This window comes from Cervus elaphus, chromosome 5 (genome assembly GCF_910594005.1).
Source record: "Cervus elaphus chromosome 5, mCerEla1.1, whole genome shotgun sequence".
Taxonomy (NCBI): domain Eukaryota; kingdom Metazoa; phylum Chordata; class Mammalia; order Artiodactyla; family Cervidae; genus Cervus; species Cervus elaphus.
Genome location: NC_057819.1, coordinates 127,709,744 through 127,729,471, shown reverse-complemented (window position 1 = coordinate 127,729,471; position 19,728 = coordinate 127,709,744). Strand labels below are relative to the sequence as shown.

At 58.7% G+C, this 19,728-nt stretch overlaps 2 protein-coding genes and 1 long non-coding RNA gene across 6 annotated transcripts in view; 2 read left to right on the top strand and 1 right to left on the bottom strand.

Annotated features, from left to right (window-relative positions):
• The first annotated feature begins 791 nt into the window (after positions 1-791).
• On the top strand, positions 792-7,441 carry TSEN54 (tRNA splicing endonuclease subunit 54). Of its 3 annotated transcripts, none has more exons than XM_043905554.1 (11): positions 792-924; positions 1,252-1,416; positions 1,528-1,591; positions 1,677-1,760; positions 2,081-2,179; positions 3,285-3,337; positions 4,270-4,362; positions 4,564-5,207; positions 5,953-6,013; positions 6,324-6,440; positions 6,933-7,441. In XM_043905554.1, the coding sequence occupies exons 4-11, from the start codon at positions 1,695-1,697 to the stop codon at positions 7,081-7,083; spliced, it is 1,284 nt and encodes a 427-aa protein (XP_043761489.1). In that variant the 5' UTR covers positions 792-924; positions 1,252-1,416; positions 1,528-1,591; positions 1,677-1,694; the 3' UTR covers positions 7,084-7,441. The 3 variants fall into 3 exon arrangements, with proteins under 3 accessions (XP_043761489.1, XP_043761487.1, XP_043761488.1); XM_043905552.1 differs by lacking the exon at positions 792-924 and adding an exon at positions 996-1,098; XM_043905553.1 differs by lacking the exons at positions 792-924; positions 6,933-7,441 and adding an exon at positions 996-1,098 and having other exon boundaries at positions 5,953-6,025.
• A 667-nt stretch (positions 7,442-8,108) lies between these two features.
• The window catches only part of LLGL2 (LLGL scribble cell polarity complex component 2), a 35,500-nt gene continuing 23,880 nt past the window's right edge, over positions 8,109-19,728 (top strand). The window contains exon 1 of one of the 2 annotated variants that reach the window (XM_043905537.1): positions 8,109-8,248. The gene's annotated coding sequence lies outside the window, so the exon portion shown is untranslated. Of the gene's footprint in view, positions 8,249-8,458; positions 8,624-19,728 lie in introns of those variants that run through there. The other variant, XM_043905536.1, reaches the window with a different exon arrangement.
• LOC122695557 lies at positions 14,997-19,201 on the bottom strand. The gene is made up of 3 exons (XR_006341404.1): positions 19,082-19,201; positions 16,187-16,358; positions 14,997-15,043 (listed from the first exon to the last, which is right to left on the bottom strand). It is a non-coding gene; the product is annotated as an uncharacterized LOC122695557 (long non-coding RNA).

The following is a 19,728-nucleotide window of genomic DNA, read 5'->3' as shown; positions in this document are numbered from 1 at the left end:
AGGCCCCGCCCCACCTCCTCGGGCCCGAGCGTCCGCGCATGCGCCCAGGTGAAGCGGTGGGGGCGGGGAGGGGGGCGGGGAGGGGGCGGGGACTAGAGAGCGATCCTCGGCATCCTGACTGGAGCCCTGGCGCGACCTGAGGCTCTGGAGTTCAGACGGACGGGAGAGACACCCTGTGTGTGACGGGGTGCGAGAGAGGACGCGAAGTGACGGGAGCCGGGAACCGAGACCCAGGAATCCCACTTGGGGAGCCCCCCCACTTTCTTCTTCCTCGCCCCTCGTCCTTCCCGGGACTCTCGCAGCGACCGCCGCCAGCGACCCGAAGTCACAGGCCGACGGCCCCTGGTCGGGGCGATGATGCCACCTAGCGGGCCGTGTGGGGACGGCCCGAGGCGGCGGCGGCGGAGACCCCAGGCTCCGGGAGGCGCTAACGACCGGCTGGGGTGGCGCTTCAGCACCGCCGTGGGTCGGACAGCGCCTTCCGCCGCCCCCCCAAGTCCTGGAAGCCCGGCTTCCGAGCCCCCAGGCAGGGACCCAGCGGAAGGACCTGAAAGAACTGCGGGCCCCCCTAGCCTACACCTGGCGGCCCGTGGTGGCCCTCAGTGTGCGAAGCTGAATTGGGGAATCCAGCGTTCTCCCTTCTCTAACCCCCGCCCCTCTTCCTCCCGGTCCAGCCTGGGTGATGCGGACTAAACAGTCCGGGGTTGCGGAGGGGAGGGTCACGCTTATAACTCTTCATACGACGCTTTCAAACGTCAGCCTCCTCGAGAACTACTAGAGAGGAGCTCCAGAGGCGGGCGGGGGATAGGAGAGGGGGAGCTCCTACAAATCCAGAAACTAGCAAGCTCTCCGCCCCCTAGTAATCGCGACTCAGATTTGTCGGCGGGCGCTAGGACCCAGGACACCCAGGAAGGTGGGAAGCAGGTGGGTGGACCGGAGCCCCGGGGAGCGGCTGTGGGACCCGCGCGCGCTAGGGCCGCGCGGACTACCGGCGGTGGGCGGGGCAAGGCGGTGCGCGCGCAGCGTAGGCCAGCCCCACCCGATGGATCCCGAGCCCGAGTCGGCCTCCGTGGAGGTTCCGGCCGGGCGCGTGCTCAGGTGCGGCGTGGCCGGGCCTAGGGGTTGGGGGCGGGCGCCGTGGCCGCGGGTTGGGCGCGGGAGAGGGCCCGGGGCACCTGGGCCGGGGATCCTCAGCCTGGGCCGAGTGGCCCCGACTGCGCGGCGCTAACGCCGCGGCCCTTTCGCCCCCAGTGCCCCGGAGCTCTTCGCCGCACGTTCCCGGTCCCAGAAGCTGCCCCAGCGCTCGCATGGCCCCAAGGACTTCCTCCCCGACGGCTCGGAGGCCCAGGCCGAGAGGCTGCGCTTGTGCCGCCAGGAGCTCTGGCAGCTGCTGGCCGAGGAGCGCGTGGAGCGCCTGTGAGGGGGGCGGGCCGGGGCGGGGGCGGAGCCGGGGCGGGCTGGGCGGCTGGATCCCGTAAATCTCTTCGGGTGGGCTTGAGACGGACCCGTCTCCCCGCTCCTCGCCAGGGGCAGTTTGGTGGCCGCCGAGTGGAGACCAGAAGAAGGCTTCGTGGAGTTGAAGTCTCCTGCGGTGAGCGGCGGGGCTCAGAGACCGGGGACCCGCCTCCTCTGCCTTCCCGGGCTCCTTCGTGACATCTGCTCTGGGTCCCCCGCAGGGTAAATTTTGGCAGACCATGGGCTTTTCAGAGCAGGGCCGGCAGCGGCTTCACCCAGAAGAGGCCTTGTATCTGCTGGAATGTGTGAGTGGGGGCCCTGGGAGAGTGGAGAGGGGATTGTGACCAAGGAACCGGAAGGACGTTTCCACTGGGGGAAAAAGTATCTACAACCGACTATTCAGGGGGCTTGTAACCTGGTTTCTAGAGCAGGAGAGGGAGCAGGCTTTCCAGTCTATTAGTGATGCTGCCTCCCTCTCCCCCTTCCCCTTCCTGGCTGGCCTGATTCTTGCCGTGATGGGGGGGTGGGGTGGTGTAGCACGCAGATAGCAGAGTGGGGAAGTTGCTCCCTTGGCGGTGCCACCGCAGGGAGGCTTCAGAAGCCGAGCTGTGGGCTGCACTTTCAGGGCTCCATCCAGCTCTTCCACCAAGACCTGCCACTGTCTATCCAAGAGGCCTACCAGCTGCTGCTGACTGAGGATACAGTGACTTTCCTGCAGTACCAGGTACCTGCCACCCTTTATAAGTACCTACAAGAGCTTCCCTGGTGGCTCAGTGGGAATGAGCCACCTGCCAATGCAGGAGACTCCGGTTCGACCAGGAAGGTCCCCTGGAGAAGGAAACTGCAACCCACTCCAGTATTCTTGCCTCGGAAATCCTATGGACAGAAGGAGCCTGGCGGGCTACAGTCCATGGGGCCACAAAAGAGTCAGACACAACTTAGTGACTAAACAACAACAAGGTGCTGGACACAGAGCCACGTGTTGAGGCTACAAGACTGGCAAAGGCTTATATCCTAGTGGTGGCACTTGGGTAATATATAGGTAAGAAAGCAAATGGATGGCTGACTTCACAGTTGAGTGCTAGGAAAAACACAGAGGAGGAGGGACTCAAGGCCAGAGACATAAATGTGGAGATCTTGATGGCATGGATATTTCAGACTCCACTGGGCTGTAGGGAGGTGTGGCTAGAGTAGAGGCCTGTGTCTGAAATCTGGGGCACTCTAACATGGGGAGGTCAGGGGGAAGATAAGGGAAATGAGGAGTGTCCAGCAATGCAGAAAACCTGGAGAGGTGGCATCACAGAGACCACAAGAAGGTCTTTTCAGGAAGACGTGCTTGGCTATGTTGAATGCTACTAAGAGATCAAGCAAGCTGGGGCATAACTGCGTACATTGCTCATATATGGATGCAGGGCCACGTGGAGGAACATGCGGTTCATCCAAAAACCCACCCATCTTTGGAAGTGTTGTGGGGTGGCCAGATGTCCATCTCCTTCTGCTGTCTTGTCTGTGTTGTAGTCAGGAGCTTCACTCGTGACAGCTTTGGTATCAAAATATTCCAGCTTATAGTTTTCTTCCTGGTCCATCAGCTATGAGCTTTTTGAGATTTGCGTTTAAATCAAGAAACTGCTGTTATTTGTGCCCAGAGTAAGGCAAGTGAGAGACAGGAACTCAGGGACTTGAGACCTCAGTGTGGGGAGGGTGTCTATTAGAGAGTATGGTCCTGCCGGTACCAGGGTTTGGCGTCTGGGGGTGTGGTGAATGGCTTCTGTCTGGAGAACAGTGTGTTTTCAGAAGTGGACGTCTGACTTCTGGTTTCTTTTTTTGAGGTCTTCAGCCACCTGAAGAGACTTGGCTATGTGGTTCGACGATTTCAACCAAGGTAAATCCCTGTCTTATTTCCCTCGAATTTATCCTAGTCCCCAGCGACCAAGCACACGCTGACCCTTTACTGGCGTGGGCCCTGTGCTGGCTGCTGAGGAATAGCAGAGGACAAAAGCACCACCCCCCAGGACTTGTATTTAGGGGTGCTTACACAGAACACCATCACTTTGCAAAATCAGTGATCTTAGAAACCTCCTGTAAGCCAAACAGGGAAAACATGGTCACACGGATTAGAGTTTATCCCTTAGAGCAGCACTATCTGATAGAACTTTCTGTAGTGACAAAAATATTCTATGTCTGTGTTGTCCAGTATATGTGGCTTGTGGAGTTTTTAATTTTAATAGATTTAAATTTAACTTAAACAGCCCCTTGTATCTAGGGCTACTGTAATGGACAGTACAGCTTCACAGCCTTAAAAAAAAAGAAAAATCATGGCGGGGATGAATGCTATAATAAAGGGCCATGATGTATTGTTGAGTATAAAAAAGGACCAAACAGCAGTATGTTAGCACAGTGTCATTTTTGATGGAGAAAGACAGTCAATATGTGTGTTTGTAGGAAACAAAATGTTACAGTGGTATCCATGGGTTTTATTTTCATTTTTCCTTATTTTCCAAGTTTTCCAGTCCTCCTGACTTTTCTCACCAGTGTTAATTATTTATTGGTGGCTCTGTAGGAGCCCAGATGTCAGGGAAACTGTTCAAAGGTGCCACTGATGAGACCCAGAGACCTGGACAGAGATGCACAGGGAGGCCCCTGTGTCTGCCCCCGTTACTCTGTGTGGGGTCTGCCTGGGGCTCCAGCCCTTGGTTAAGGTTCTAGCCCTGGCCCACTGACTTACTCTGGGCCAGTCCCTCACACATTCCAAGGGGAGCAGCAAACTGAGGAGGTGGATCAGTTGCCCGCTCCCCACCCCATTCTCACCCACAGCTCCGTCCTGTCCCCTTACGAGCGGCAGCTGAACTTAGACGGCGGTGCCCAGTGCCTGGAGGGCAAGAGGAAGAGGAGGAGCTCCAGCTCTCAGTAATGCGCCCCGCGTGGCCACCCCGCAGGGGGAGTTCTGTGGAAGTGCTGGTGTTCGGGACCTTGGAGACTGGCTGGGCTTAAGAGCTGGGCTGGGGCGGCTCCCAGTGGGGGCTCAGGGAGACAGTAGGGCCTGTGGGGGTCACGTGGACCTCAGCAGTCAGGAGCAGATGGGCTGCGTTTCCTCCCCTCGTCCCTCAGGTCCATTAATAAGAAGCCCAAGGCCCTGCAGAACACCCTGCAGGGGATGGATGGGACACCCGAGAGCCCGGCAACCTGCAGCCCACCTCCCCAGAACCAGAACAGCTGCTGCCCAGAGGAGGAACCCCAGGAGTCACGCCCCATAAAGAGCCCCGTGGGCCCCCTTCAGCTTCTGGGGTCCCTGGAGCCCTGCCCTGCTCTGGGCAGGGAGGGACCGCAATGCAGCCCAGAGAATGGCAAAATAGAGGACGGGGTCATGGGGGCTCGTAAGCCCCGCTGGAACTTTGAGCAGATCTCCTTCCCCAACATGGCTGCGGACAGCCGCCACACCCTCCTGCTCGCCCCCGCCCCCGAGCTGCTCCCAGCCAACGTGGCTGGACGGGAGACGGACGCCGAGTCCTGGTGCCAGAGGCTCAACCAGCGGAAGGAGAAGCTCTCTCGGCGGGAACGGGAGCGACAGGCAGAGGCCCAGCACTTCCGAGAGGATGTGAACGCCGACCCCGCGGTGCAGCGCTGCGCCGGCTGGCAGGAGTACAAGCAGCTGCTGCGGCGGCGGCACCTGCAGAAGGCCCAGAGCCGCCCCCCACACCTGTGGGGCCAGCCCGTCACCCCCCTGCTGAGCCCCGGTCGGGCCGACTCCCCAGGTACCGGCACCCTGCCATAGGCCACGGGCAGCCGCGGAATCACAGGCCTTTAAAAGCGGCATACGTTGACTACAGCTGATGGAGGCTTAAGAAAGATGGGGGAGGAGAGAGCGGTGGGTGGAGTGGAACCCACAGGGATCATCCGCTCCGGGAAGCAGCGAAGAGGCTCGTGGGAAGGTTTAGAAACAGCCTGGTCCCGAGAAGAGGTGAGGAGGAATGTAAATTACAACCGCATCCTTAAAATCATCGAGATGCATGTGGATGGCTGTAGCCCCCTGGTCTCCCACCTCTGTTAGAGGGGAGCAAGGGGGTGATATGTTGGCCAAATAAAAGGAAGGTCTCCTATATACCCCACTTGTTAAAAGTAGAGAATAAGACAAGAACAGTGCTAATGAATTCAGGACTACAATCCTTAAGGAACTAGAGTGGGGTTGCCAGAGCAGTTAAATTTGAATTTCAGATAAACAACTTTTTTTAGTATAAGTATGTTTCAAATATTGCATGAGACGTGTGTGTTGGTTGCCCGGTTGTGTCCAACTCTTTGTGACCCCATGACGAGCTCGCCAGACTCCTCTGTCCAGGCAAGAATACTGGAGTGGGTTGCTATTTCCTTCTCCATGCATGAGACATACCTATACTTAAAAAAATCTGCTAAACCTGGCAGCAAGACGGCAGGTTCAGAGATGTCAGGGGGTCTGGATGGTTGACTCTCTTCACCAGTGCCTTGTTTTCGCCATCCTTGTAGCCACAGTCCTTCAGCAGATCTCTGTGATGCAGACGACACACCTTGCTGATGGAGGTGCCCGGTGAGTCTCCAGGTAGTGCCCACGTCTATAGTACTTGGGGTGCCAGCAGGAGTTGGCAGCTGGGATTTGACTCCTGAGGTGGGGCATGAGCTGGGGGATCATTTCAGGGGCCCCTACCCTGGTAATAATACTCATGTGTGTCCGCGGAGTAGGAGCCAAGTAGACTGATGATTTATCCCACTGGTTCTGAGATAGGGTCACCGCCTGGAGGAGGCTGCTCCCTGAAACTGGGGGAGGAAAAAGGTGGTATGGAAAGAAAAGGTGGGAGAGGAGTGCCCCTGTCTCCTAAGGTTTCTCACTCTGTCCTCAGGCTGCTGGAGAAGCCCGGGGGCTTGGAGATCAGCTTTGATGTCTACCAGGCTGACGCCGTGGCCACCTTCCGAAAGAATAACCCTGGCAAGCCCTATGTCCGGCTGTGCATTAGCGGGTACGAGACCAGTGATCGCGGCTGGGAGTCCTCTTGTAAATCACATGGACGTCCCCTCCACGCCCCCCCTCCCCCGCTAGTCTTTAGTCCCTGAGAAGAACGAGCAGTCCAGAGAGAGGTCACACAGCCAGTTAGTGCTACGGGAACCCAAGCTTCCTCATCCTCAGCTCACTCCTGTCCTTTTTGAGTAGCTTCTCTCTTGGGCCACTTCAGTTCCAGGCTCAGCCAGCAAAAGGATGTGAACGAGAGGTTTCCGGGCTAAAAGAGAGGCAAGACCCTCACTATTCCCAGTCTCCTTACCCAACCAGGGCTCTGGGTGTTACTTGGAGAATCAGAACCGTGCGGTTTGCAGACATGAGAGCTCGGGGCCAGACTTCTTGTCCCCCCAACTCCTGTCATACATTGGCCTTCCCTGGGAGTTTAGGAGGGCTGGCTTCTCAAAGCTTATGGGTGGGCTCTGTCCAGGTCTTAGTCTAACCTTGATTCTTGCAGATCTGATGAGCCAGTCCCAGACCTCTGCACCCTCAAGCGGTTGTCCTACCAGAGCGGGGATGTCCCTCTGATTTTTGCCCTAGTGGATCATGGAGACATCTCCTTCTACAGCTTCAGGGACTTCACGCTGCCCAGGGATCTGGAACACTGACCACCCAGCTGGGGTCTGCCCTGGGGGACCTGGACTGTCCACTCTCAGGGACCATCGCAGTTGCCTCCTACACCCAGACTCTGACCTGTAGCTTCAGAGGCTAGTCTGGGCCTTGGCCTTGGGTGTCTGATGCTCACAGGAGAGCAAAGCCTTGCCCCGCTACCTGGCCACTGCAGCGCTTCCAAGCCCCAGGTCTGAGACTGCTGCCTTGCAGTAATCCCCTTGGAATTCAGGACTAGATTCCAAGAGGCCAGCGAGGTGGGGCAGAAGAGAAGACTCTGTGCCTTTAAATGAGAGGGTGCCTGCTTCATGCGATAAAGCCAAAGCCATTAAAAAAATATATATATATATCCTTTTACTGCTGTGGCTGGATTTACTGGACGAGTCCTCCCTACCCCACCATCCTTCGTCCGTGGAATTGGCCCCCAGGCCCTCCCCACCCACAGCGCTGCTTTCTCTGGTGCAAGAGCTAGAAGCAGCCCACTGGAGGGCAGAAGTGCGACCCCAAGCCTTTTTCCGGGAAGTCACTAACCTCTAGTTTGGCTTTCAGAAGGGTAGTCCGAGGTGGGAGGTTGGCACTCCACCGTTTCTTCCCAGAACGCAGCCGGCTCCGGGTAGAGGGGTGGCGGAGAGGCGCCACGTCGGCGTGGCTCGAACGCTAGTCGTTTCAAACTGTGCGGTGGAGCGTGCCATCCACGCCCAGGCCTCGGGCCTGGCCTCCGCCCCCGTTCCCGCCCCCTGTTCCTCTCCCCTCTCGTCGTTCCAATTCCCCTCCCTCGTTGTGCTAAAAACTCCGGTTGCTGCTGCTGCTGCTGCCGCTGTCGGCAACTTGGAGGAGGGCTCAGGCTTGGGGCCCGCCCGGAGAGGAGGTGCTTCGGCGACGCCCCTGTTCCCAAAGCACCTAGCTCTCGGTCCCGAAACTTGGCCCTGTGTCCGCCGGTCCTCCTCCCTGCTGGGGTTGGGCGCTTTCAGGAAGAGCAGGCAGGGCTTTGCCCCTCCCTCCGGGGCAGCCCGGGGCCGGGTCGTGGGAGGGACCGCTCCCCTCTGCTGCCGGGCCTGGGAGGTGGCCCGGGGCAGGCGCGAGTTCCGGGAACTATTTCCTCCTCCAGAAGGCGGCGGGACACTGGGCGCGGCGCGGCAATCCTGCGGTCCAAGGTGCGCGCAGGTGAGGCTGGGGGCGGGCCGGCAGTGCCTCATGCATATTCACACGGGCCGGGGCCCCGCCCCCGAGCGGGACGGAGCCGCGGATTGGCCCGAGCGCAGCCCCGCCCACCCGAGGGCGCCGGCGCGGCGCCTCCGCCTCGACGGCCGGGGGCGGGGCCAGGCCCGGGGGGCGGGGCCGCTGGGGCCTGGCGCTCCCGGCCGGCTCGCCCTTTATGTAAATAGCGGCGGCCCCGCCCCCTGCTCGCCGCGCCGGAGGTGAGCAGGAAGGAGACTGCCGCCCAGCAGCCCGCGGGCCCGCGGCGGAGCGAGCGGAGCCGGCGGCTGGTGCCGAAGGAGGACTCGGAGGCCTCGGGCGGGGGCCGGCCTGGGGTTCCAGGTGAGGTGCGGGCCGGGGCCCACCTGGCCGAGGCCGCCCCCTCGGGGCGCCCGCCAGCCGGAGCGGGGAGGCAAGGGAGGGCCGGGACCCCTGGCTTCCCCGGGCGGAGAGGGCTGCGCGCGAGTCCGCTCGCCTCTCCCGGGATCCCGTCGCTCCGCTTGTCTGGGAGACAGACACCTGTAGAAAGTGCGGCTGGGAACTTTTCCGTGCCGGATCCCCCCGCGATCACAGAATTTAAGTTTCGGGCTTGCACAATCGTGTTGGCTTGGTAGAGCCGCGGAACAGGTGCTCGGCCCGGCTGGGTGCGAGGGTCACTGCGGGCGGAGACAGAGCCCCCGGGGCCTGGGCCCCACGTGTAGGGCGCCTGGCCGGAGAGGCCGGCGACGCGCGCCCGCGGGGGCCGGAGCGCGTTACGTCGGCGGCTTAGCCCCTACCCCTGCCATCTGGGCCCTCTCCCTGCCGGCCCTTTGTGCCTCCTAATCCCCGGACGCAGGAAGCCCGCGGGAGGGACTTGGGTCTTGGGGCCTTTCTCCGCCTCAGGCAGCTTTGGTTCCCTTTGGGGGACGTGATGGAAACCCAGGCTCTTTTCCACGGCCACGCGGGTGGGGTTGCGCTGTGGGACGCTGGGGCTTGGCGAGAAGTGAGAAATTCTGTTGTGCCAAAGAAAGTGCAGTTTGCTCCTGATTTTCTCGGGGCTGGACGGTTCGCAGGCACCCTGAGTTTGGGCTGCGGGGAGAACTGACGGTTACCAGGAGAGCTGTGGTAGTGGCCCCCTGAGGCTCTCACCTGAGACAGGTGAGCTTTGGGTGAGGTGGGCGGGGCGTAGACTCAGCGCCCGTCCCTTGGGGATCCTTGTGCCAGATGCAGGGCGTCTTAACCTCGGCTCTAGGGACCCTTCCCAGAGTTTACAACTCAGGGTCTTTTCAATCTGGGTAGGGGATTCAGAGCAGAGAGGGGAAGAAGGAGGGGTTGTGTGTCATGGAGACAGGAAACCCCAGGTGGGAGGCGCAGAGCAGCAGTAGTGAAGAGCCCTGGCCCAGCTCAGCGGGGAGCCAAGGGCAGAAGTGGCTTCTGAGGAAGAGCATCTGGGTCTTTGTGAGCTGAAGCATGGGAATGGTCCTGGAAGAGATGGGCCAGCTTCTTTACGTTATGCACAGGGCATTCGGATTTGGTTTTCTTCAACCATCTGCCACAGTGCTCAGTGAGGACTCATACCAAGCTCTGAGTGCCTGCTGCCCTTCTCTAAAGTTAGATGGGGCCAGTCTCAGTGGGAGCCCCTGGGCAGTTGTTTCCAAGGTCTAGGTCATCCTGCATCCCTAATCTTCCTAAAGCATCCCCTTTAGCAGCAGATTAATATAATTTTATTAATTTAGTAACTTAGTCCTTTGTTATTGTTTATTCGCTAAGTCCTGTCGGATTCCTTCCCCACCCCATGGACTGTAACCCGCCAGATTCCTCTGTCCATGGGATTTCCCAGGCAAGAATACAGGAGTGGGTTACCATTTCCTTCTCCAGGGGATCTTCCAGACCCTGGGATCGAACCCATGTGTCCTGCATTGGCTGGTGGATTCTTTATCCCTGAGCCACAAGGGAAGCCCAACTTATTCCTTAGTAGCATTTAAAAAGTGCCTTAATCCCAGATAACCCGTAATAGGTTCAAAAATTTTAAAGGTAATAGGAGCTCCCTGGGGCAAATGAAGCATTTTAGAAAGAGGAAAATAAGAGGGGAAAAAACTTTCCTCTTGCTTCATAGTCTTGCCTCAGGTGTAGTGCTTGTTTTTTTTTCCTTTGGCTTTTTTTTTTTTTGGTTGTGCTAGGTCTTCTCTGCTGCATGGGCTTTTTTCCAGTTGTGGCGAGTGGAGGCTACTCTAGCTGCGGTGTGCAGACTTCTCATCGCAGTGACTTTTTGTTGCGGAGCACGGGCTCTAGGGTGCACGGGCTTCAATAGTTGCAGTACATGGGCTCAGTAATTGCGGCTCCTGAGGTCAAGAGCGCACGCTCAATAGTTGCGGCAAATGGGCTTAGTTGCCATGCATCATGTGGGATCTTCTCAGACCAGGAATTGAACCTGTGTCTCCTTCAGGTGGATTCTTTACCACTGAACAACCAGGAAGCCCTCAGTAAGATTTTTAGTGTCTTTCCAGACTCAGGGATAGTTTTGAATTGTACCATGCTGAGTTTTTACTACATGACCTTGACTCTGTTACTTAACCATGCCAAACCTCAGTGAGCCTTGTTTTTACAGATGTTGACGAGAGGATGAAAAATATCATAAACACCTGGTCCTGGCCGGCGCCAGGTGAGGGTGAGCTGCTTAAGCATCCCCACGAAGCATAAAAGTCATGCGGTCACTTGCAGCAAGCCTTAGGGCAGATGCCGGGGCCTTCTGAGGCCTGACGGGTTGTGAGGGCAGTTGGCGTCTCTGTCCAGAAATCCCGATTTCTGAAAACCTCTGGAGAATCAGAACTTTGAGAATGAGGCTGTTGCTTCTTGGAGGGCTGAGGTAGAGGACAGAGGCCTCTCCTAACTCACTTCGGTTCCAGTGGCCCTCGGTATTTCTGCTGCTGTTTGGAAAAGCCAAAAGTGAGGCCTGATGGCCAGACCCCAGCTGGGGCAGCCTTTCCTGGGGGGAGTGTGTGTGTGTGTACAATCTAATCTCTTCTGCTTTGTGCTCGGGGGAAGGCTTGACTGTTACACATTCTGCACCCTGGTGGGTGGGTGGCGGGGTCAGTGGTAGGGGGAGTGCGTTCCTGGGCTGCTCTGTTGCCATGAAGGAGATTTTTCTATGAACTCTGTCGTGCCTCCCCTCAACCTCATTCAGGGAAGAGGTGTCTCCTGCCAGGACTTCCTGGCCCCAGGACCCTCCCTTCCATAGAGAAGGTGGTGCACAGAGCTGGGAAGGGTGGATCCTCTGCCATCAGCCTGCGCCCCGCTGTCTACCCGTCTACCCCGCTGGAGACACTGAGCAGCCCTGGTGGGAGTCAGGGGCAATGTGGCGTCCGCAGAAGGGTCCTCCCAGACATGTCAGCCGCAACTTTTGAGACACCCAAATCAGGGGCCGGGCGAAGGCCCGGGAGGCCCATGGCCTCCGCCCCTGGGTTGACTGCTTTGAGCGGCACTGGCGGCCTGGACCCACTTATCCTGAGTACTCAGCCCGGAGAGGCCTTCTTATCTCACTCAGGCGATAGCACTATCAGGGCTCCTCCTGGGTTGAGACTCGGCGGGTCTCTTTGGCACCGTTGTTTTCCCCGGCCCTGGAGTCCTTTGCAGGGAGAAGTGGGGTGTGGGACAGAAGATGGGGTCCCCCTGGGGCCTCCGGGTACTGTTTGCCCTTCTCCAGCCTCAGCTCCCCAGGGTCCCCAGGAGAGCCTCCCCCACTGTGGGCTGTCCCCGTGGGGCTTTGTCCACCTCCCTTGGGGGTGGCCTTCTCCCCCCGCCCTGCCTCTCAGAGGAAACTGGTCCTCGGAGGAGTCGCCCCACTCCTTCCCCTCCCCAGGAGCCACAGTGAATTCTTGAGCTAGGAGAGGCTCCTCTGGGCGTGGGGACAGGGAAGCGGCTAGGCACCTGACTCTACCCTTCAGGAATCCAGCAGAGACCGGAGACTTTTCTCGAGACACCTGACTCAGTATTCCCAGGGTTTGATGAGAGGGACATCCAGGTGCAGGACTGTTTGATTCTAGTAAATAATGTTATTGTTTGATCTCCTTACCAAGGAGCCAGGTGTCCTGAAACCTGGGGCTAAGACAGGGTCCATAAGGGTCTCCCCAGCCCCATGTCAGGTGTAATATGCACATGGCCCTGGCCTTGGCCGGAGACTTGAGAACAGGGAGCTCCCCTGGGGCCCCAGCCCCTGCTCTTTAGGATCAGTGGCTCCTACCAGGAGAACACGTTTGCCTACTTGATCCCCATTCAGTCCCAGCTGTTCATTTATTCAACAGGTATTTGTTAGTGTCTCTGTATGTGCAGTGTGCTTTAGACACCAGGCGTAATCCTTGCACCTAGCAAAGATCTCGGCTGTCACAGGACTCCTGTTCTAAAGGATGGGAATCTTGAGTGGCCAGGAATAAGTGTAGGTAATAGATAATCTGCTAAAAGGCAATATGAGCTATAGAGTAAGTTCTATACTCTATAGAGTAAGAACTGAGGTGGGGGATTGAGACCCCTTGGGAGGGAGGCAGGTTGCAACTTTAAAAAGGTGTCAGGATGGGCTTTGTCAAAAGGGTTACAGGCTTTCTGAAGGTGCCTTGCCTTGCTCAGTCAGTCGTGTCTGACTCTCTGGGACCCGCCAGGCTCCTCTGTCCAAGGGGATTCTCCAGGCAAGAATACTGGAGTGGGTTGCCATGCGCTCCTCCAGGGGAACATTCCTGACCCAGGGATGGAACCCGCATCTCCTGCGTTGCAGGTAGATTCTTTACCGGTGAGCTACCGGGGAAGCCCTACAGGAAGTGAGGGAGTTCTTTTTTTTTTTTTTTTTTTTATTCAGAAGGGTTTTATTATGAAGAAATCTGAGTTTAAGTCTTAGAAGTGATCATAGGAACATAGTGAAGTGAAGTCACTCAGTTGTGTCCGATCCCGTGGACTGTAGCCCACCAGGCTCCTCTGTCTATGGGATTTTCCAGGCAAGAATACTGGAGTGGGTTGCCATTTCCTTCTCCAGAGGGAGTTCTTTAAATAAAATTCGGTGCCTCTCATGTGTCAGGGCTCTAAGCACTGGAGATACGACCATGGAAAGTCAGGCATGGTCTGATCCCTCCATCCTGGGGCTGACATATCCTGAAAGCTCCGTGGGTCGGCCTCTCAAGTTTTAGGCAAGTCGGAGGTCATGTTATGGAGCTTGATGGGATGAACCAGGCAGCTTACCCACCCCCACCCCAGGCAAGTCAGTCGTCATCTGTCTTCTCCCCAGAATGGCTTTGCTCTTCCCCGTATTTGGACAATCCCAGTCTGTCACTTCCCTGGAGGGAGGCTGGGGTTACACTGCAGGTGAGGGCTGAGTCCCCCAGAATGGGGATGTGGAGAGATGCAGGCGTTCTGACTTCCCACCCCTGCACCCTGCAGGAGGACTCTGGGGGTGGTGGGAGGACTGGCCTGTGGCTCCGTGGGATGGACAGTGGGGTGTGAGGGGTTGGCAACTGACCTGGACCCAGCCAGGGAGGGCGAGGGCTCTTGGGGAGCCCCTTTGTCCTGGGAGGGAGGTTTGAACTGAGCAAACGCTCTGCAGTCTGGTTGGAGTTCAGGTTGGGACTTGGGCTCGTCTCAGGCTTGCTAGCACTCAGAATTAGCTGTTTCATAAGTAGTTGGGAGAATTACATGAGATGATGCTTGTCGAGTGCTTCAAGCAGCATCTGGCCGCACTTCCCTCTCAGTCGCTTTTATTACCTAACAACAGCAGCGACAACAGTTCTGTGGTTCCCGCCTCCTCTCTGTAGTCCCACCTCCACAGAGGTGCCCTTTCAGCCAAGGTTTGGTTGCTAAGCTGCTGGCCAGGGGCTGCCTGGTGCCTCTGGGGGATTGGGTTTCCCAGGACAACCCAGGCGCCAGCAGAGCAGCCGTGGGCATCTGAGTTGGCAAGGGCAGATGCCAGAGGGGTCAGCAGCTGCCCCGGGCGCTTAGAGCCCTGCCTTACCATTCCCCCGGGGTGGGAGGTGCAGGGGCGTGCTCACACCCGGCAGACGGAGGCCAAAGCCACACGGGCCTCACACAGGATGTCGGGGAAGGGAGGGCGGTTTCAGCAGCAGCAGGCTGTGGGGAGCTGGCTTGAGCCGGGGCTGTGCCCCACACCGGGCGTGCTCCCAGCGATTGTGAACAAGGGACACATGCTCCCGTGGCTCCAGGAGCCTTCTCTCCCGTGGGCCCCAGGTGTCCAGAGCGCTGCTTCCAGATGTAGCCTCTCCCAGCAGCCCAGGCCATGAAGGGACCTTCTGGGAGGGCTGGCCCATCACACACCTCCAGGACAGGCTGGCACGGCTTGGTCAAGCCTTTGTTTCCTGGGGATAAATGAGCCCAGGTGCCCCAAACCATGCCAGCATGGGACGAGCCGTCTGTTCTGAGGACCAACCCCTTTTTCCTCCCTGTGACAGTCAGAACTGCTGCTTAGGGCGGGGAGCCGAGACAAGCCCGCCCCCGTGCGTGTTTCTTCTCTGCCTCCAGCAGGTCTGTGTGCATCCCCTACCCATGAGGGTCTGAGCAGCGGTGGGAAGGGAAGACCAGGTGTGATTATACTAGCCTGTGGCCAAGTAGGCGGGCTTCCCAGGTGGCTAGTGGTTAAAAAAAAAAAACAAAAAACACCCACCTGCCAATGCAGGAGAGGCACGTTCAATCCCTGGGTTGGGATGATCCCCTGGAGAAGGAAATGTAACTCACTCCAGTATTCTTGCCTGGAGAATTCCATGGACAGAGGAGCCTGGTGGGCCATGGTCCCTGGGGTCGCAAAAGTGACACCACTTAGCGACTAAACAACAATCTGGCCAAGTAGGCAGCTCTCCTATTTTTTTTTCCCCAGGGTGGGCATCAGGGTGAGGGGAGACCAATTTTAGCCAGAAGTAGTGTTGGACGATTGGAGCAGTGAAAGGGAAGGGATTGCCAGGCCAGCAGCCTGTGGGGACCTTTCAGGCCAGCTCCACGAAGGAGTCACAGACCTGCGGGGCAGAGCAAGTACAAATGAGCCCCAGGTCGGCAAGCCTCGTGGCCGGCAGACCCTAAGCGCCCACCCCCGAGGGACCAGAGAGCTGGGCAGAGCAGGGAGGGTGACCCACAGGTAGGTCTGGTGACAGACAGAGGGTGTGGTGGGCAGGATCGGAGGCTGAGTGCCGTACACATCAGTGCTGCTGCTACCACGAGGGATGTGGAAGAAGAAGTCAAGGCCCCTCCAAGCTAAGGAGCCCCCACCACGTCTGATGCCAAGAAAAAAGTCACTCAGTCGTGTCCGACTCTTTGCAGCCCATGGGCTGTAGCCCACCAGGCTCCTCTTGGGAGCCTTCAGAAAGTTCTGTTGGGCAGTCTACAGAAAGCTCAGGGGATGGAGAAGGTGTTTCTTCTCAGGAAGCCGCCCCCAACCCCCCACCAGGGGTCATGCTCTAGCCGGGTGGCTCCCCCAGCACAGGAAACCAGGACCCTCAGAGCTCCTCCTTCCCCAGTGAGTTGGTAAAGAATCTGCCTGCAAGGCAGGAGACCTGGGTTCGATCCCTGGGTCGGGAAGATCCCCTGGAGAAGGGCATGGCAACCTACTCCTGAGTATCCTTCCCTGGAGAGTTCCATGGACAGAGGAGCCTGGCAGGCTACAGTCCATGGGTTGCAAAGAGTTGGACACGACTGAGTGACTTTCTTCTTGGCATCAGACGTGGCGGGGGGCTCCTTAGCTTGGAGGGGCCCCTACCTCCTCTCCCACCTCCCTTGTGGTAGGAGCGGCATTGATGTGTGTGGCGCCTGAGAGCATGCCAGTCCCCTCCCAGGCCTTCCTGTTGAAGCTCACGGCCGCCCCCACCCTTGATCGCGGCCTGCAAAGTAGTAACACCCCAGGCCTGGGCCCCCGAAGCCTGAGGTCACACAGCTGGTTCCACCCACCTGTCTGCTGCCTGCCTCAGCTCTCAATTCAGGGTCCATAGTGGCGGAGGCAGGGAGGACGGCAGGAGCGATCGCCCCCCAACAGGACTGAGGGCCGACTGTGAGCACAGGGTCCTCCTCACACCTGGCCGCTGCCTGGGCCCCCCTCCATGTGATCTTCTTATCTCCCTTCCTGGGAGGCAGATAATCAGAAAGGAGGAAAAACATCACTGGTAATCCCATAACCCCTCCAGTGTGTTGTCAACTTATGTAAATATTTTTAATAGATTCTTCCCGACTCCCAGATGCATTGGACATATGTTTCCACAGCCATCATCTCCTGCCCTTTTCGTGACCGTCTGCCTCCCGTCATGGGGCTGAGCGCCCTTCACCCGTCCCCTGTTGTTGGCCGCTTAGGTGGCCTCTGATTTTTCCTAGTAGCTTAATGATCAGCATGACAAGGTGGGGGAGGGCATCCATGAAGCTCAATGGGTGCCCGTATCCACGGTGGTTTTAGACGTCATTTTAGCCTAAGGTGCGGTCCAGCGCTGAGGGAGCACGGTGAGCGTGGTCAGGATGGGTTCAGATGCTTTTGGAAGGTGATTAAAAAACAAAAAAAGTTTTTATTTTGTATGGGGGTATAGCTAATTGACAATGTTGTGATAGTTTCAGGTGAATAGCAAAGGGACTTGGTACCGATACATGTATCCATTCTCCCCCAAACTCCCCTCCCATCCAGGCTGCCCCATTGAGCAGAGTTCCCTGTGCTATACGGCAGATGATTTTTTAATATGCTGCCAGAGGGGCAAGAAGGTTATTTCATAGAGAATCGTGAAGACAAAAGCATGGAAACCAAAGTGAATGGGACTCGTGCGGGGGGCCTAGCAGATGGTCAGAGGGCCAAGCAGAGGGGGACACAGTGGGGAAGGAGAGGGCAGACCCCATCAGCCCCCTGCCCAGGACTGTCAGGGGGTCCCCAGTGGGGACAAACCGAAACTCTTCGCTGTGGCCCACCAGGACCCCCTTCCGACCTACGGCATCCCTCCTGTTGCCTTTGCCCCCCTCCCCCCGCCCCGCCCAGGCGCACAGCAAGCGTGTTCTGGCCGCCAGACACGCCCTGCCCCGAATCCTCCCAAGGCTGACTGCTTCCCGCCATCCAGGATGGAGTGGAGGTATTGTCACCTCCATTCATTCATTCTGTGAGCTCCACGGGGGAAGAGGTGAGGGTGGGAGGCGTGAGAGCATCTGGAGGAAAAGCGTCCCAGGCAGAAGGAACGGCAGATGCAGAGACCCAGACCCAGGAAGGTTGACCGGGTCTTTCTGACCACCCTGGTCCCTCCATCAAAGCGTCTTCCCCTGTTTTCCTGGAGGCTCTGATCTCTACCTGAAACCAGCCTGCCAACTGATTTCGTGTACCTGTGAGTCACCACACCCCCCTGCCAGGGTGTAAGCTTGGCGAACTAGAGGAGCTCGTCTGGCTGTCAGAGGATCTTGTACGCGCAGTCCAAGGACGGGGTTTGCTCCGTGCCAGGCCCTGGAGTTAGGCGCTGCGCCCACTGCAGACCAGCTCCCTGGGCCTCTAGGAACTGCCCTGAGGGCCACCCTGCTGCGGTGCTGGAGCCTTGGCCCTGCGTCCCCAGCCCTGGGCTTTTTCCCTGACGTTTTTTTCCCCTGCTTAGGACTGGGTTGAGTCGATAGCATCTGTTCCACCCCCAGAAGCTTCAGGCAGGCCCAGGTTCCTGAAGTTTCTCTGCAGAGAACCTGCTTGTCTGGGGTGAGTGGAGCCGAGGCTTGCCTGGAGCAAAGCCAGCTCGCCCCAGACCTGTCCTCCTTTGAGACGGGATGGCTCTTTTTAGGCCCCGTCTTGGGCAGTGTTTCTGTATTGGGAGCTACTCTGAAGAGTGGGTTGGAATGAGGAGCAGATGCAGTGTCTACCCCACCGTGGTCCCGACTCCGTCCCACCAGGCCGCTGGAGTCCCAGCCCGCGGTGGAGTGAGTGGCAGGGGCAGGCAAGGCCACCCAAGCCCTGCCCAGCCACAGCTTGCCGGCGGCCACGCCGCTGCTTGCTTGGCCCCGAGTTGAAGGCATGTGGGAGTGTGTCTGCGTGCATCTGTGCCTTTGAACCCGGGGCTGTAACCAGGCATCCTCTGTCCTGTCGTATGCCTCCCTGGCTGCCTCCCAGAGCCCCAAGAGTTGGGAATCCGCCACTCCTGGGGGCAATCTGCATTCTGTCCGTCCCTTCTCAGTGATCTGACGAGTTGCCCAGCCTCTGTGGTCTTCATTTCCTTGTCTGCCAAGTGGGGATATTCCACTCACCTCCCAAGGAGGCTCTGGAAGGCGAGTGAACACCCAGGATGAGGTTCACGTGCACCTTGCTCTAACTCACAGAGTTGTGTTTCAGTTCCTGGTCGGCAGCAGGGGCCCCGAGGGGTAGCCGCGTGGATGGAGCGCCCGTCCTCCCTCCCCAGGTGGGGGTGCCCCCCACCCGCACCTGCACATCTTCCCCAGGACTGTGCAGGGTTACCCTTGGGCCCGTGTGGGTCCTCGGTACAGATGGCCCTGTGCCCGCTTGACCCCAGGCGCTATGAGGGTCTCCCGGGCAGAGTCCAGGGCAGCCTTGCCCTGGAGTCTGCGGGCCCCTCTCCTCCTCCGGGGCAGCCCTCCTGGCTTCCTCTGACTTCTGACCCGGTGACCAGAGCCAGGGGAGGGGGAGTGGCACCCCCAGGAGCCCGGGGCGGCCGGCTGATGAGCTGGTGCACCCTCCCCCATGGCTGGAATGCCTGGCCACCAGCTCAGCTGTTTGTCCAGGAGGTCGCTGCAGCCCGGCGCGCAGTCTGTCCTCACTCCCAGGAGCCTGCGGGACTTTCCCATGTTTGTTCCCCAAACCTGCTGCAGGGCCTCGGGTCAAGCAGGCACCTGGGAGTTTCCCGACTGCCTGCTGGTCCTTGGAGGAGTGGGGCCTTCTCTGGCTCCCCTCAAATGGGAAGCCATTTCCGGGGTGGGCCTGAGCCCCTGTGTTTCCAAGGACAGGCCCTGGCGTCCTGTGGTCAGTGGGAGGTTGTGCTCTTGGAAGCCGGAAGCTGGAGCCCATGTGATCCCACCCTCTTCCCCAAGGATGAGCCAGAAATAGTTCCCCTTGGACTGGGGAATGCGTTCTGTGGTGGGCGGGCGGTTTGGGGGCCTTGAGCTGGTTTCTTTATTGGGAGCAGGTTTCTTCTCCTGATGAGCCTTCACTTGGGCCCATGGGAAAACCAGCGCACCCCATCAGAGCCCAGGGGCGCTGGACCTGGGAGAGCCAGAGATGAGACAGGGAGGTGGGGCAGAAGCCTGCGGCTGCAGAGGCCCCAGCAGCCGTGGGGGTGGACCCAGCTCCCACGTGGGTCCCGGTATGGGGTGGGATGGTGGGAGCAGCCTCAGCCCAGAGCCCCTGGACAGCCTTCCCTGAAGTCGGAAGGAAGAGTCTGTGCAGGGGTGCTGACCCCCGCGGGAGTTCCTCTGGGCCTTCCCCCTCTCCGATCTGGGTTCTGATCTGTGAGCACCGGTGGACCGCCTTTGCATTCCCA

Excerpts from the sequence above, each read along its gene's own strand:
- TSEN54 (XM_043905552.1), top strand. The coding sequence starts at position 1,043 with ATGGATCCCGAGCCCGAGTCGGCCTCCGTGGAGGTTCCGGCCGGGCGC. Across the intron at positions 1,592-1,676 it reads TGGAGTTGAAGTCTCCTGCG|GGTAAATTTTGGCAGACCAT; the intron begins GTGAGCGGCGGG and ends GGTCCCCCGCAG. Across the intron at positions 6,441-6,932 it reads GTCCGGCTGTGCATTAGCGG|ATCTGATGAGCCAGTCCCAG; the intron begins GTACGAGACCAG and ends TGATTCTTGCAG.